At 40.6% G+C, this 17,507-nt stretch overlaps 1 protein-coding gene and 1 pseudogene across 1 annotated transcript in view; both read right to left on the minus strand.

Moving 5' to 3' along the window:
• MAPK1 (mitogen-activated protein kinase 1) overlaps nucleotides 1–17,507 on the minus strand; it is an 88,306-nt gene that overhangs the window by 12,992 nt on the left and 57,807 nt on the right. The window contains exon 6 of the mRNA XM_007536444.3: nucleotides 17,282–17,413. Within this exon, the coding sequence (XP_007536506.1) occupies nucleotides 17,282–17,413 (132 nt within the window). The remainder of the gene's footprint in view (nucleotides 1–17,281; nucleotides 17,414–17,507) is intronic.
• On the minus strand, nucleotides 6,369–6,517 carry LOC132542648 (U4 spliceosomal RNA; annotated as a pseudogene).

Raw genomic sequence — 17,507 nt, forward strand, 5'->3', positions numbered from 1 at the left:
CATTCAACAGTAAATACAATAGTTTGTACATGCATAACACTCCCCAGTTTCCCATATAACAATACAACCCCCACTAGGTCCTCTGAATCCTTCTTGGACCTGTATTCTCCCCACCCACCCACCCCCACCCCAGAGTCTTTTACTTTGGTGCGATACGCCAATTCCATTTCAGGTTCTACTTGTGTTTTCTTTTCTGATCTTGTTTTTCAACTTCTGCTTGAGAGTGAGATCATCCCAGATTCAGCCTTCTGTTTCTGACTTATTTCACTTAACATGAATTTTTCAAGGTCCATCCAAGATCGGCTGAAAACGGTGAAGTCACCATTTTTAATAGCTGAGTAGTATTACATTGTGTACATATATCACAACTTGCTCAGCCACTCATCTGTTGTTGGACACCTGCGTTGCTTCCAGGTTTAGGCTATTACAAATTGTGCTGCCAAGAACATATGTGTACACAGATCTTTTTGGATGGATATGTTGGGTTCCTTAGGATATATCCCCAGGAGAGGAATTGCAGGATCATAGGGTAGATCCATTTCTAGCCTTCTGAGAGTTCTCCAGACTGTTCTCCACAGAGGTTGGACCAATTTACATTCCCACCTGCAGTGTAGGAGGGTTCCTTTGACCCCACACCCTCTCCAGCATTTGTTGCTGTTACCTTTTCTGATGTATGACATTCTCACAGGAGTGAAGTGGTATCTCACTGTTGTCTTTATTTGCATTTCTCTGACAATCAGACACTTGGAGCATTTTTTCATGTGTTTCTCGGCGTTTTGGATCTCTTCTGTAGTGAATATTCTGTCCATGTCCTTCCCCCATTTTTGGACAGGATTATTTGTTGTCTTGTTGTTGAGTTTGGCAAGCTCTTTATATATGTTGGTTATTAAACTCTTGTCTGATGTATGGCATGTAAAGATCTCCCATTCTGTGAGGGGTCTCTTGGTTTGGGTAGTGGTTTCTTTTGCTGTGAAGCTTTTTAATTTGATGTAGTCCCATAGGTTTATACTTGCCTTAGTCTTCTTTGTAATTGGATTAGTTTCATTGAAGATGTCCTTAAAATTTATGCGGAAAAAAGTTCTGTCAATATTTTCTTCTAAGTATCTGATAGTTTGTGTTCTAACATCCAAGTCCTTGATCCACTTGGAATTTACTTTCGTATTTGGTGAAATACAGTGGTTTAGTTTCATTCTTCTGCATGTTTCAACCCATTGTTTCCAACACCATTTGTTGAAGAGACTCTGCTTTCCCCATGTAATAGTTTGGGCCCCTTTGTCAAAGATTAGATGTCCATACGTGTGGGGCCTCATTTCTGGGCTCTCAATTCTATTCCACTGGTCAGTGTGTCTGTTCATGTTCCAGTACCAAGCAGTTTTGATGACAATGGCCCTATAATACAGTTTGAGATCTGGGAGTGTGATGCCTCCGGTTATGTTCTTTTTTTCTCAAGATTGTTTTGGCAATTCTAGGTCTTTTCTGGTTCCAGATAAACATTTGTAGCATTTTTTCTATTCTCCTAAAAAATGTGCTTGGGATCTTGATGGGGATAGCATTAAATTTGTAGATGTCTCTGGGTAATATATTCATTCTGATGATGTTAATTCTTCCAACCCATGAACATGGAATATCTTTCCACTTCTTTGTGTCTTTTTCAATTTCTTTGAGTAGTGACTCATAATTTTCAGTATACAAGTCTTTCACTTCTTTGGTTAGGTTTACTCCTAGATATTTTATTGTTTTTGTTGCTATAGAAAAAGGAACTGATTTCTGGATTTCTATTTCTTCTAACTTAGTGTTTGCATAGAGGAATGCCACTGACTTTTGAATGTTAATTTTATAGCCTGACACCTTACTGTATTGCCTGATGATTTCCAAAAGCTTCTTGCTGGATTCCTTAGGTTTTTCCATGTATACTATCATGTCATCTGCAAATAAGGAGAGTTTGACTTCTTCTCTTCCAATCTGTATGCCTTTAATTCCTTGCTCCTGCCTGATTGCTATGGCAAGAACTTCCAACACTATGTTGAATAGTAATAGTGATAGTGGGCAGCCCTGTCTAGTACCTGATCTGAGGGGAAATGCTTCCAGTTTTTCACCATTGAGTATGATGTTGGGCTGTAGGTTTGCTATATATAGACTCCACTATCTTCAGGAATTTTCCATCTATTCCCATTTTTTGTAGTGTTTTGATCATAAAGGGTTGTTGTATTTTGTCAAAGGCTTTCTCTGCATCTATTGATATGACCATGTGGTTTTTGGTCTTGCTTTTGTTGATGTGTTGGATCACATTGATTGATTTACGTATATTAAACCAACCTTGCATGCCTGGGATAAACCCCACTTGGTCATGATGAACAATCTTTTTAATATACTGCTGTATCTGGTTGGCTAGAATTTTGTTCAGTATTTTAGCATCTATGTTCATCAGAGATATTGGTCTGTAGTTTTCTTTTTTGGTTGTGTCCCTGTCTGCTTTTGGTATCAGAGTGATGATGGTTTCATAGAAGCTGGCAGGGAGTATTCCAGTGTCTTCAATCTTCTGGAAGACTTTTAAAAGTAGAGGTATTAGCTCTTCTTTGAAGGTTTTGTAGAATTCATTTGTAAAACCACTTGGTCCAGGACTTTTATTTTTGGGGAGATTTTTGATAACTGTTTCAATTTCATTAGCTGTGATGGGCCTGTTCATGTTATTCACTTCCTCTTTACTTAGTTTTGGAAGTTGGTAGGTATCTAGGAAATCATCTATTTCTTCCAGGTTCTCTAGCTTGGTGGCATATAGTTGTTCATACAGCATTACAGTGATTTACTCTAGCAGGTGTGGGGATTCTGAAAGCTGCAACTTACTGAAGTTGCCCAAGATCCCAAGAGTACATACTGCATAGTGCTGGCCTGGGAAAATACCAACACTCTTAATTTGAAAGATGGTTTTTACTGAATGTACAGCACAGTTCTTTCACATTGAATATTTGAAAAATTCTGTCATTAACAAAGTTATTGTATTCAAAATAGTATGGTATCTGTATAGGAATATATATATACACACATATTTTTGGCCTACAGGTTATTGCTGGGGCTTGGTGCCTGAACTATGAATCCACTACTCCTGAAGGCCATTTTTTCCCATTTTTGTTGCCTTTGTTGTTGTTGGACAGGACAGAGAGAAATCAAGAGAGGAGGGGAAGACAGAAAGGGGGAGAGAAAGACAGACACCTGTAGACCTGCTTCACCGATTGTGAATCAACCCCTGCAGGTGGGGGAGCCAGGGGCTCAAACCTGGATCCTTATGTAGGTCCTTGTGCTTCACACCACGAGTGTTTAACCCACTACACTACTGCCCAGCCCTCAGAAATATTCTTAAAATACTAATGAGTCTGGAAATAAATGTATGGGATATATCATCAATTAATCTCTTTCTCTAGTGGGGTGGGGCTCTGGGGAAGCAGAGCTCCAGGACACATTGGTGGGGTTGTCTGTCTAGGGAAGTCTGATGGGTATCATGCTAGCATCTGGAACCTCGTGGTTGAAAAGAGAGTTAACATACAAAGCAAAATAAATTGTTGAATAATCATGGACCTAAAGGCTGGAATAGTGAAGTAGGAAATTATTAACAAGATGAAATGGCAACAGGGCTACTTGCAAATCATGTATGTGATAAAAGGTTGGCATCTAAAATAACATTGCAATTAATAAACAGGGCATCTGAAATTTTATATTTTATAAAATATAAAACCTATTCTCTTCAGAGACTATTAAAAATTGCCAATACTGATAATATATTTCAAGTCCTCATGGGAAGAGTTTTCAATTAGCAATAAGGTGTCTCAAACTCGACTGGCTATGATATTGTCATCACTGTGCAAAACTGAGAGACTATCTTTCCAAAGACAGAGCAATGCCCGACAATGATATGGGAAAGTACTGGACTTCACTTCATCAGGGGGATTACATAGATACCACAATGAGCTACCGCCACACACCTATTGGAACTAGACACTGTCAAGATGATAGGAGGGCTGATGAGACAGGTCATCTGGGAGGGCTACTAGTCTGCCTCATGTGTAGTACAGGCTCAAGCCTGGGTCTCTGAAATGAAATGGGGCAAGCTTATTTTAGTGCTGTTGTGCTTCTCCCTCTACCTGAAAATGTTGGCCTACAGCAGAGAAGCCTCAGTGAAAACAAAAACCACAGGAGATGACAAGTATGTAAAGAAAAGGGGATCTATGTGCATTGTTGGTGGGGTTGTAAATTGCTGCAGTCACCATGGAAAACAGTATGAAGATTGCTTAAAAACATAAAAATAGGGGGTCGGGCGGTGGCGCAGTGGGTTAAGCGCATGTGGCGCAAAGCGCAGGAACCGGCGTAGGGATCCTGGTTCGAGTCCCCGGCTCCCCACCTGCAGGGGAGTCGCTTCACAGGCAGTGAAGCAGGTCTGCAGGTGTCTATCTTTCTCTCCCCTTCTCTGTCTTCCCCTCCTCTCTCCATTTCTCTCTGTCCTATCCAACAACGAATTGCGTCAACAAGGGCAATAATAATAACCACAACGAAGCTACAACAAGGGCAACAAAAGGGGGGAAAAATGGCCTCCAGGAGCGGTGGATTCATGGTGCAGGCACCGAGCCCAGCAATAACCCTGGAGGAGGAAAAAAAATCAAAAACCAAAAAACATAAAAATAGTGGTCTGAGAGGTGGCACAGTGGATAAAGCATTGGATTCTCAGCCGTGAGGTCATCCTGAGTTCGATCATAGGCGGCTCATGTACCAGAGTGATGTCTGGTTCTTTCTCTCCTCCTATCTCTCTCATGAATAAATAAAATTAATTATTTAAAAAATGTAAAAATAAAACTACCACATGATACAGCAATTCTACACGCCTTGACTACGGATCAGAAGATGTGTGTGTTCCTGCCCTATGCGTACTGCACCATTATTTACAATAGCCAGGACATGAAAACAACCTACTTATTCATAGCTGCAAGAGCAGATAAAGAAGAAGGTGTATGGGGTTCAGGGGTGGAACACCTGGTTGAAAGCACAGATTACAGTGCACAAGGACCCAGGTTCAAGCCCCCATTCCTACCTGCAGGGGGGAAGCTTCACAAGTGGTGAACCAGAGCTAGGGGTCAGTGGGTCTGCCTATCTATCTATCTTCTCTTCCATTCTCAATTTTTCTCTGTCTTATCCAATGAAAAAATATTAAAAAAAAAATCTCTCTGAGCTGAGGAGGCAGCATAATAGTTATGCAAAAGACCATCATACTTGAGGCTCTGAGATCTAAGGTTCAAACTTCAATGCCACCATAAGCCAGAGCTGATGTCTTTCTCTCTGTATCTGCCTCTCATTAAAATAAAATAAAGGAGTCGGGCGTAGTGCAATGGGCTAAGTGCACGTGCCACAAAGCACAAGGACTGGCTTAAAGATCCCAGTTTGAGCCCCTGGCTCCCCACCTGCAGGGGAGTTGATTCACAGATGGTGAAGCAAGTCTGGCGGTGTCTATCTTTCCCCTTCTCTGTCTTCCCCTCTTATCTCTATTTCTCTCTGTCCTATCCAATTCTCAACAAAAGGGATTAAGATCATTTTCAAAAAACAAAACAAAAAAACCCCCTCTCAGTGTTTTAAAAAAAAGATGTCACCCCTAACACTTCCTCTCCACTATTCCAAGCTTTGGTCCATGATTGCTCAACAATTTGTTTGGCTTCGCATGTTAACACTCTTTTCAGTCACCAGGTTCCAGATGTCATCAGGATGCCGGCCAGGCTTCCCTGGACTGAAGACCCCACCAATGTGTCCTGGAGCTCCGCTTCCCCAGAGACCCACCCTACTAGGGAGAGAGGCAGACTGGGAGTATGGACTGCCCAGTCAACGCCCATGTTCAGCAGGGAAGCAATTACAGAAGCCAGACCTTCTATCTTCTGCAACCCACAATGACCCTGGGTCCATGCTCCCAGAGGGAGAGAATGGGAAAGCTATCAGGGGAGGGGGGGTGGGATATGGAGATTGGGTGGTGGGAATTGTGTGGTGCTGTACCCCTCCTACCCTATGGTTTTGTTAATTACTCCTTTCTCAAATAAAAAAGAAAAAAAAAAGATGCTATGAATTCAAGCAGACACACAAACTAGAATATTATTCACCCACAAGAAGAAAATCTGGCTACTTGCAATAACATGGGTAGACACTGGCTGCATTATAGTAAGTAAAATAAATCAGAAATACTGTATGATATCGCATGTGGAATCTGGAGAAACAAACAAAAAAATCAAACACACAGACGAACAGAATAAACTGATGGTTGCCAGAAGGGGGAAACAGGGTGGTTGGCAAAATGGGTAGAGGTGTTTAAAAGGTAAAACTTCCACTTAGGTTCTCGTCATAACATTTCTTTCTTTTTCTTGGTAGATCTATGTCCACACTCAAGTTTTCAAACTAGGTATGTTCACTCATTTGAAGTGCTTTTTTCAATTAGCAATAATCGCACCTTGGATAAACCTCATTGGCTACGATACTGCCACGACGCAAAGCTTGCAGTGCTTTTTTAAAAATAAAATATGCCTACCTTTTTATTATAATTTTTCAGGTCAAATTTTGTTTTAATTGTAAAGTTGAGTTTATTTATATTAAATATCATAGTAATTTAGAAAAAGATTTATTTTTTATTTAAATTGTATTTATTTTATTTATTGGATAGAGACAGCCAGAAATCTAGAGGGAAAGGGGTGATAAAGAGGGAGAGACAGAGAGACATCTGCAACACTGCTTCACCACTTGCAAAGCTTTCTTTCACAAGTGCACTCAACAAGACAACAAATAACCCCATCCAAAAATGGGGGGAGGACATGGACAGAATATTCACCACAGAAGAGATCCAAAACGCCAAGAAACACATGAAAAAATGTTCCAAGTCTCTGATTGTCAGAGAAATGCAAATAAAAACAACAGTGAGATACCACTTCACTCCTGTGAGAATGTCATACATCAGAAAAGGTAACAGCTGCAAATGCTAGAGAGGGTGTGAGGTCAAAGAAACCCTCCTACACTGCTGGTGAGAATGTCAATTGGTCCAGCCTCTGTGGAGAACAGTCTGGAGAACTCTCAGAAGGCTAGATATGGACCTACCCTCTGATCCTACAATTCCTCTCCTGGGGATATACCCTAAGGAACCCAACACACCCATCCAGAAAGTTCTGTGTACACGTATGTTCTTAGCAGCACAATTTGCAATAGCCAAAACCTGGAAGCAACCCAGGTGTCCAACAACAGATGAGTGGCTGAGCAAGTTGTGGTATATATATATATATATATATACACACACAATGGAATACTACTCAGCTGTAAAAAATGGTGATTTCACCATTTTCATCCGATCTTGGATGGACCTTGAAAAATTCATGTTAAGTGAAATAAGTCAGAAACAGAAGGATGAGTATGGGATGATCTCACTCTCAGGCAGAAGTTGAGAAACAAGATTAGAGAAGAAAACACAATTAGAACCTGAACTGGAATTGTCATATTACACCAAAGTAAAAGACTCTGGGGTGGGTGGGTGGGTGGGGAGAATACAGGTCCAAGAAGGGTGACAGAGGACCTAGTGGGGGTTGTATTGCTATATGGAAAACTGGGAAATGTTATGCATGTACAAACTATTGTATTTACTGTTGAATGTGAAACATTAATTCCCCAATAAAGAAATAATTTTTAAAAATTAAAAAAAAAAAGTAACAGCAGCAAATGCTGGAGAGGGTGTGGGGTCAAAGGAACCCTCCTACACTGCTGGTGGGAATGTCAATTGGTCCAACCCCTGTAGAGAACAGTCTGGAGAACTCTCAGAAGGCTAGAAATGGATCTACCCTATGATCCTGCAATTCTTCTCCTGGGGATATATCCTAAGGAACCCAACACACCCATCCAAAAAGATCTGTGTACACGTATGTTCTTGGTAGCACAATTTGTAATAGTCAAAACCTGGAAGCAACCCAGGTGTCCAACAACAGATGAGTGGCTGAGCAAGTTGTGGTATATATATATATATATATATATATATATACAATGGAATACTATTCAGTTGTGAAAAATGGTGACTTTACCATTTTCAGCCAATCTTGGATGGACCTTGAAAAATTCATGTTAAGTGAAATAAGTCAGAAACAGAAGGATGGAATATGAGATGATCTCAATCTCAGTCAGAAGTTGAAAAACAAGATCAGAAAAGAAAACACAATTAGAACCTGAACTGGAATTGGCATATTGCACCAAAGTAAAAGACTCTGGGGTGGGTTGGGTGGGGAGAGTACAAATCCAAGAAGGATGACAAAGGACCTAGTGGGGGTTGTATTGTTATATGGAAAACTGGGAAATGTTATGCATGTACAAACTATTGTATTTACTGTTGAATGTAAAACATTAATTCCCCAATAAAAAAAACAAACATACAAACAAAAAAAACAAGTGTGCTCAACCAGGGGCACCACCATCCAGTCTCGATTTCTTTTCTTTTTTTTTAAAGATAGAGGTGGGGGGAGGAGTGGGAGAAGGAAAGAATTAACAATGATGTTTTCTTCAATGTGGTGGGGGCTAGGTTTGAACCTGAGTCAACTGCACTGCAAAGCAACACACAAATTATTCAGCTCAGCTCTGGCTCACTTGTGACTTATCATACTGCACATTTCATAAGAGATGATATATGTGGGAAACCACTTACTGGACATAATGAGAAATTCCATATACCATAACTTTTCTCACATCCATAAAGTGAAATGTGAAAAAATGTTAAAGAACTCTTAATGGATTTTTACAAATAGTTTTTATTTATTTTTAATTTTTATTATTATTTATTTTCCCTTTTGTTGCCCTTGTTTTATTATTGTTGTTGATGTTGTTGTTCGATAGGACAGAGAGAAATGGAGAGAGGTGGGAAAGACAGAGAGGGAGAAAGACAGACACCTGCAGACCTGCTTCACAGCTTGTGAATCGACTCTCCTGCAGGTGGGGAGCCGGGGGCTTGAAATCGGGATCCTTACACCAGTCCTTGCACTTCACGCCAAGTGCGCTTAACCTGCTGTGCTACCACCCGACCCCCAATAGTATTTATTTATTTTCCAGAGCACTGATCAACTCTATTTTATAGAGGTGCTGGAGATTAAACTTGGGACCTTTGGTGCCTCAGGCATGAAAATCCTTTTGAATAACCATTATGCTATCTCTGCAGCCCACAAGTAGTATAGATAAAAGTTTATCTTTGCCTCAATCTTTCTAATGTATACTTACAATGTACCTTGGGGAAGTAGAGGATAATGACATTGTGCTTTGAGGGCCTAGGACTTTTGGTGATGAGAACGATTCTGGGAATCCATAAATGTCTGGTCCTGACTCAAGCAGAGCCAGGGCAAAAGAGGTGTTCATTCCTGCAGCCTTGATATGGGGCTTAGGGGGTCACAAACAAATGGAGGAGGTTGTTGGGGTTATGGTACTACAGCACAATAGTCAAGGCTCTGACACGTTTGGTTCAAATCCCAATCCTACACAGTATGTGGGAGATGTGTGAAGATAGGACACATTCCTTGCAGAGCTTTAATCTTATTACCTACAATACAAGTAATAAAACTGACCCAGATTCCTACACCCAAACGCCTCTCCTCCCAAAAGAGCTCACAGTCATTTATTTCCCTAAGGACTTTTTTGAGAAGCATCCAAGTTGTTTTGCCTTTTGCTCAGTATACAACATGTGTGTCAGGAGGGCTGACTCTTCACTGATTCCTTTTTTCTTTTTCTTTTTTTATTGGGGAATTAATGTTTTACATTCAACAGTAAGTACAATAGTTTGTACATGCATAACATTCCCCAGTTTCCCATATGACAATACAACCCCCACTAGGTCCTCTGAATCCTTCTTGGACCTGTATTCTCCCCACCCACCCACCCCAGAGTCTTTTACTTTGGTGCAATACGCCAATTCCATTTCAGGTTCTACTTGTGTTTTCTTTTCTGATCTTGTTTTTCAACTTCTCTCACTGATTCTAACAGCATTGTTTTTAAACCACTGGAGAGGTATTTCCCACTTTACATATTTTCTTTTGTATTAAGTAAGGATACACTTCAAGGCAACAAAACAAATGGTTATTTTACAACTTAACCATTTCTAAAATAGGTCTTTCAGTTCCTTTCTTTCTCTCTTTTTCCTCCAGGGTTATCACTGGGGCTTGGTGTCTGCACTATGAATCCATTGCCCCTTCAAGGCCATTTTTATTGGCTAGGACAGAGAGAAATTGAGAGAGGAGGGAAAGATAGAGAGGGAGAGAGAAAGATAAACACCTGCAGACCTGTTTCACAGCTTGTGAAACAACCCCCCTGCAGGTGGGGAGCCAGGATACTTGTAAGTGCCCTTGTGCTTCATATTATGTGTGCCTAACTTGGTGTGTTGCTGGCTGGTCCCTGGTCTTTCAGTTTCTTTAAGTTAAATCCTAGTGTTGAACCTCCAGGCAAAATTTCAAAACAAATAGCTTTTTTATATTCTCCCTATAGGAAAACTAGCTAGGTCTCCAGTCCCCTTTTACTTCAAGTGCTATTCCTACAATATTCACAACTACACAAAGGGAGAAAAGTGAGAAGCAGCTGGCAAGTTAAGAGTCCCTGCCCCCACCATATAGCAATAAACTGGCACGACTTAGCATGACTCACGCTGCATATGCTTACTTGCACACAGGTTTCATTCTCCATAAAGACCAAGAGTTCTTTTGAGGTTGAGATTACATCTGACCATGAACTCCGATTCTCACTGATGCCTCTTCAGTATCCTAACTTTAGAGAGTGCTACAGAGGAATTTGACTCCACCTACTGGCCCACAGATCACCTTCCTTTCTGAACCTGGGGCAAGTCATCTGTCAGACTCTTCCAATCATCACTTGAGTCTGTTACATCAATCCAGAACTCATCCTAAGGTTGCAACCTGCCATCTCCACCCTCACCTTGCATTTCTTTCTTTTTGATTATCTTTATTTGTTGAATAGAGATAGCCAGAAATCGAGAGGGAAAGGGATGATAGAGACAGAGAGACACCTGCAGCCCTGTTTCACCACTAGCAAAGCTTTCCCCATGCAAGTGGGAGGCAGGGTCTCAAATACTGTAACATGTGCGTTCAACCAGGTGGCCCCCTTACCTTGCATTTCTAAGCAAGGTCAGTGAAAAAGACCTAGCTATACTAACTGGGCCACTGAAACAATGCTTCCAAAGCATTCTGATATAAGAATCCTACTCTTTCTTGTATAGCGAGGAGTGTGTGAGCTATCTCTTGAGCCCCCTCAATATTTCCTTTATTTATTCGCTTTTGTTGCCCTTGTTGTTTTATTGTTGTAGTTATTATTGTTGTTGTTATTGATGTGGTTGTTGTTGGACAGGACAGAGAGAAGTGGAGAGAGATGGGGAAGATGGGGAGAGAAAGATAAGACACCTGCAGACCTGCTTTACTACCTGTGAAGCGACTCTCCTGCAGGTGGGGAGTTGGGGTCTTGAACCCGGATCCTTATGCTGGTCCTTGTGCTTTGCGCCATTTATGTTTAACCCGCTGCGTTACCGCCTGACTCCCCCCTCAATATTTCTTAATGCAAGCTTACTTACGCACAGAGATTTTAGAAATTTGCTTTTTATACCCTAATATCACTAATGATGACATTAATAAAAAAAACAGTCCATTTAAAAGTTCCGGCTACCCCTCGAGAGAAATGCTGTTTAATCCAATTTTGAGTGCACTTCAGTGTAGTGGGGACCAGGTTCCAGCCTGCGTTGAGTGCATAGCAGTCAGTGCAAGCACACTATCCAGGTGAGCTATTCGCTGGCCCAAGTTTGAAATTTTTATGTGATCAAAGCTACTGTATTTCATTAGTGTTTATTTCTTGGTTTCTTTATAAAACGCAGGAAGATAGCATTTCTCTATGCAAAGGTCAGAAAAAATACTGAATACTGTTACTACTAGTGCTGGCCAAATAGCTCACTTGGATAATGTGCTGCTTTGCCTACCATAAGCATGGTGCAGGTTCAAGGCTGGACCCCACTACACTGAAGGAAGCTTCAGACTAGAGAGAGAGAGAAAGAGAGAGGGCACAGCTGATAGAGCATGAGTAATAATGCATAAGGACTTCATGGTCTATGCTTCAGGGTGAAGATATATAATTGGTGAAGCAATGCTTCAGGTCTCCTTCTGTTTCTATCCACAACAAAATGAAGAGCTCCTACCAGCACCACCACCACCACAACAAAAACCACTAAGACTGTTACTTTTTTTTTTTGGTCACAGACCTTCCCTATTTGGAGCTTTTCCCAGATAGTTTACCTCAGCACTGCAGTACCCCATGTAGTTAGTGTGCCCCTCAACCTGGATCACATGCACAGGAAAGGCACCCTCTTGGGTGAGCTATCTTGCTGGTCGTATGTTGTTAGTTTTTAATAGTATTTCTTTAAAACATATTTCATTCCTTACTTTGATGTGTGAGGAATAATTTAAATTGATTTTCCTTCCAAGCAGCTGTTCAACTAGCTAGTACCATCTGCTCAATAATACTTATCCCTCCCCACTCAGTAGAGTAATTCTGGAGTCCTAAACTGTACTCCTCTGAAGAAAAAAATACAATGCTATTGGTTCAAGAAACAATCAGACATTTTCAATAAGCATGTGGAAAAATACCCAATTTCACTCAAAGCAAAAGAAATTAAAACACGACTTTCTCCCCCATTTGCTTGGCAAACACAAATGTTCAATACCCAGAACTTATGGGACAAAAGGCATGTGACAGAACTGCCAAAGTGCCCCCCCCCGCCGAGAGACTGAACCACTTTACACTAAGTGTAACACCCACTGGCCCAGCCTTGACCACAGAGCACATTATCAAATCTTCTGACACGTGCTACTAAGGTAAGTGGGAGAAAAGGAAAATTACTAACATTTCAATGCTCATATCTTATACAATGCATACAAATGAGTATATGAGTATATTTTAGTCTATTTGTGAGATGTGTTTTCTTTCCTCTGAACTGTTCAGCTCTAGCTTATGGTGGTACGGGGGATTGAACCTGGCACTTTGGAGCCTCAGGCATGAGAGTCTGTTTGCAAAACCATCATGCTGTCTACCCTCCACCCTTGAAGTGGTTTTTAAACCCTCATTCCTTGACCTGCATATGCTATAGCATTCTCTCATTGATTGCTACTTGCATTTTTGAGGATCTTCTGCTATCAAATTGTCCCATACAATATTATGTTTTTGCACTGGAGATTTTACTGCCTTAACTTTCTTTTCTTTAAAAATTTTATTTTTCTCCCTTTTTTTGCTCTTGTTGTTTGTCGATCATCATTATTATTATTGTTGTCATTGCTGTCGTTGCTGCTGGATAGGACAAAGAGAAATAGAGGAGGGGAAGATAGAGAGGGGTAGAGAAAGACAGACACACCTGTAGACCCTCTTCACCGCCTATGAAGCGAACCCCCTGCAGGTGGGGAGGATCTGATCCTGGTGATGGTCCATGGACTTTCCACCATGTGCGCTTAACCCGCTGCATCACCACCTGGCTCCCTGCCTAACTTTCAATGCTTGTTTCTCTCCTAAGGGAATCAGTTTTTGGCTTCTTGGACACTGATAGAAGAAAGTCTTAGACTTTTTTTTTTTTTTTTTTAAAGTCATGCTATAATCCCTGTATTTAAAAAAAAAAAAAAACCCATAAAACCAACAAAATGTCTTGTAATTTTTCAAATGTTAACACATTTACTTTAGCCACTTTGTGAAACATGAGAAAAATAATGTGTAGTATCTTTTCTGTTTTTCTCATTTGTGTAAATGTACTTATTGTCTATTCTGTTGATTTAAATTATTTTTCTAGATAGGTACTTGGAATATTTAAGTTTTTATATTTTTGTCCCTTTCTGTCCTAATGTTGAGTTACCAGGAGGGATTAGCCCAGTGATTATATAAAGTCTCTCTACATTTTGCCTCCTATGGAGGCCTTCAGAATGCATCTTTATATAAAGAATCAAAATGTAACCAGGATACTGAAAGTCAGTATATGAATGGTGAAATTGTTCCATATCCTATCTCATGCCATTCTTGCTAGATGTCCTGGTATATTTTACTGAAGAGCAACTCATCCAGCATCTATAAGATTTTTGAGGTGTACAATTAAGTTGGCATGATAATTCCTGACCCTTACCTACCCTATGACTTCAAAAAAGGTTTTCTCTTGAACTAGGCATGTGAAAAGAAGCAGTGGATTCTGGGACCCTATTCAGGGAGTCCCGAGATTCCCAAACAGACACGATGGACCTAGACCTTGAATAAATCCCTTTCTCCAATGTTACCAGTCATCTCTATCTGGAACCACAAAACAGACCCCTTTGTGGGCCCCTCCCCATAAGACCTTGCCCTCAACTTGGATCAACAACGGTAGAGAATGTTCCATCTTCCGAAGGTAGGATGGACAACATACTCTATGCTACACCTGAGGAAGTTGGGTCGATATTGGGGCAGCTTGGAGTGTTCCTACTCATGACCACAGAATGTGAGCTCAGATCTACAGGGATGCAGAGGTCACATAGACTCCTAAGCTGAATATGGGCCTCAGATCACATCAAATAGATGGGGTTTACAGTCAACAATATTTGTACCCCTTTCCCATATTTGGGAGCTATTCTCTTCCCTGATCCAGTTTCTGGTCCTTTTTCTAGCCATGACATCATCTCCCCAGACAATAACTAGGATCCACCCACTTATCAGATTTCAGGCTGGGGGGGGAACAAACTAGTATAGCCGCAGGCCCTTTGGAATATAACTATAATATGCCTACTAGCTATCTACAGAATGGAGGACCCCCCAACTCTTCATCTGCACTGTTCCAGCCTTTAGGTTCATGATTGTTCAACAATTTGTTTGGCTTTATATGTCAACTCTCTTCAACTACCAGGTTCCAGAAGCTAGCATGATGCCGACCAGACTTCCCTGGATAGACAGCCCCACCAATAATGTGTCTTGGAGCTCCATTTCCCCGGAGCCCTGCCTCACTAGGGGAAGAGAGAGGCAGGCTGGGAGACTGGATGGACCTGTCAATGCCCATGTTCAGCAGGGAAGCAATTACAGAAGCCAGACCATCTACCTTCTGCATCCCACAATGACCTTGGGTCCATACTCCCAGAAAGTTAAGGAACAAGAAAGCTATCAGGAGAGGGGATGGGATACAGAGTTCTGGTGGAGGTAATTGTGTGGAGTTGTACCCCACTTACCCTGCGGTTTTGTCAATGTTTCCTTTTTATTACAAAAAAAAAAAAAAAGCAGTAGATTTTACTGACATCTGAAGGCATTTTTGTTATTGTTTATTTTTATTTCCCCTTTTGTTGCCCTTATTTTTTTATTGCTGTTGTCATTGTTAGGACAGAGAGAAATGGAGAGAAGAACGGAAGATAGAAAGATAGACACCTGCAGACCTGCATCACCACTTGTGAAGTGACTCCCCTGCAGGTAGGGAGCCAGGATTCATACACTGGTTTTTGTACTTCACGCCACGTGCGTTTAACCTGCTGTGCCTGACTTCCCTGTAATTTTTACTTAACTACATGAGTTGTCTTTTATACTGCTTTTTCTTAGTGCATTTCTTAATATTTTTTAAAGTTTCATGAAAAGCATGCTCAATTTATTGAAATCCATAGCCATGTAATTCTTGTAATATGTTGATTCAGTATTTTATAAGTGAAGTTGTATGTATTTTCAGAGTATTTTTGTATGTACTGTAAGATACCTTTTCAAAGAGAAAAGTTTGAAACCTTAAAAAAAAAAAAAAAAGAAAGAAAGCCCCACACCTATGGACATCTAATCTTTGACAAAGGTGCCCAGACAATTAAATGGGGAAAGCAGAGTCTCTTCAACAAATGGTGTTGGAAAAAATGGGTTGAAACACGCAGAAGAATGAAACTGAACCACTCTATTTCACCAAATACAAAAGTAAATTCCAAGTGGGTGAGGACTTGGATGTTAGACAAAAAACTATCAGATACTTTGAGGAAAATATTGGCAGAATTCTTTTCTGCAAAATTTTAAAGACAACTTCAATGAAATGAATCCAATTACAAAGAGGGAAGTATAAACCAATGGGGACTACATCAAATTAAAAAGCTCCTGCACAGCAAAAGAAACCACTACCCAAACCAAGAGACCCCTCACAGAATGGGAAAAGATCTTTACAGGCCATATATCAGATAAGAGTTTAATAACCAACATATATAAAGAGCTTGCCAAACTCAACAACAACAAGAAAAAAAAAATAACCCCATCTAAAAATGAGGAGAGGACATGGAAAGAATATTCACCACAGAAGAGATCCAAAACTCCAAGAAACACATGAAAAAATGCTCCAAGTCTCTGAATGTCAGAGAAATGCAAATAAAGACAACAACAAGATACCACTTCACTCCTGTGAGAATGTCATACATCAGAAAAGGTAACAGCAGCAAATGCTGGAGAGGGTATGGGGTCAAAGGAACCCTTCTGCACTGCTGGTGAGAATGTCAACCTCTGTGGAGAACAATCTGGAGAACACTCAGAAGGCTAGAAATGGACCTACTCTCTGATCCTGCAATTCCTCTCCTGGGGATATATCCTAAGGAACCCAACACACCCATCCAAAAAGATCTGTGTACACATATGTTCTTGGCAGCACAATTTGTAATAGCCAAAACCTGGAAGCAACCCAGGCGTCCAACAACAGATGAGTGGCTGAGCAAATTCTGGTATATATATACAATGGAATACTACTCAGCTGTAAAAAAATGGTGACTTCACCGTTTTCAGCCGATCTTTTCAAGGATGGACCTTGAAAAATTCATGTTAAGTGAAATAAGTCAGAAACAGAAGGATGAGTATGGGATGATCGCACTCTCAGTCAGAAGTTGAAAAACAAGATCAGAAAAGAAAACACAAGTAGAACCTGAACTGGAATTGGCATATTGCACCAAAGTAAAAGTCTCTAGGGTGGGGGGTGAGGGGGAGAATACAAGTCCAAAAGGGATGACAGAGGACCTAGTGGGGGTTGTACTGTTATATAAAAAACTGGGAAATGTACAACCTATCGTATTTACTGTTGAATGTAAAACATTAATTCCCCAATAAAGAAATAAAAAAAAATAGAAAGCAAAATAAAAGTGAGCATTAAGTAAGGCACTATTTATTAGTCTCATAAATGACCTTTTCAGGCTAGTTAACAATGTGACAAGTAAGACAAACAAAACAGAAGCCTAAGGAAAGTAACAAATGAAGTATTTACCTTTAGAGTCAGCATTTGGGAACAGCCTGTTCCATGGCACCTTATTTTTGTGTGGAAGAGAAAGCAGATAGTTTCTAGCTTTTAGATTTATTATACAGTTCAGGTCTTCCTGTGATGGGGATCCAAGAATACCTATCAGATAAAATGGTAAGCTGTTCAGAGTTAGTTCCAGGGCAAACAAGTCCCATGGCAGCAGCTGGTGGGCAGAAGGACCCAGGTCATCAAT

The sequence above is a fragment of the Erinaceus europaeus genome, chromosome 1 (assembly GCF_950295315.1).
Source record: "Erinaceus europaeus chromosome 1, mEriEur2.1, whole genome shotgun sequence".
Classification (NCBI taxonomy): Eukaryota; Metazoa; Chordata; class Mammalia; order Eulipotyphla; family Erinaceidae; genus Erinaceus; species Erinaceus europaeus.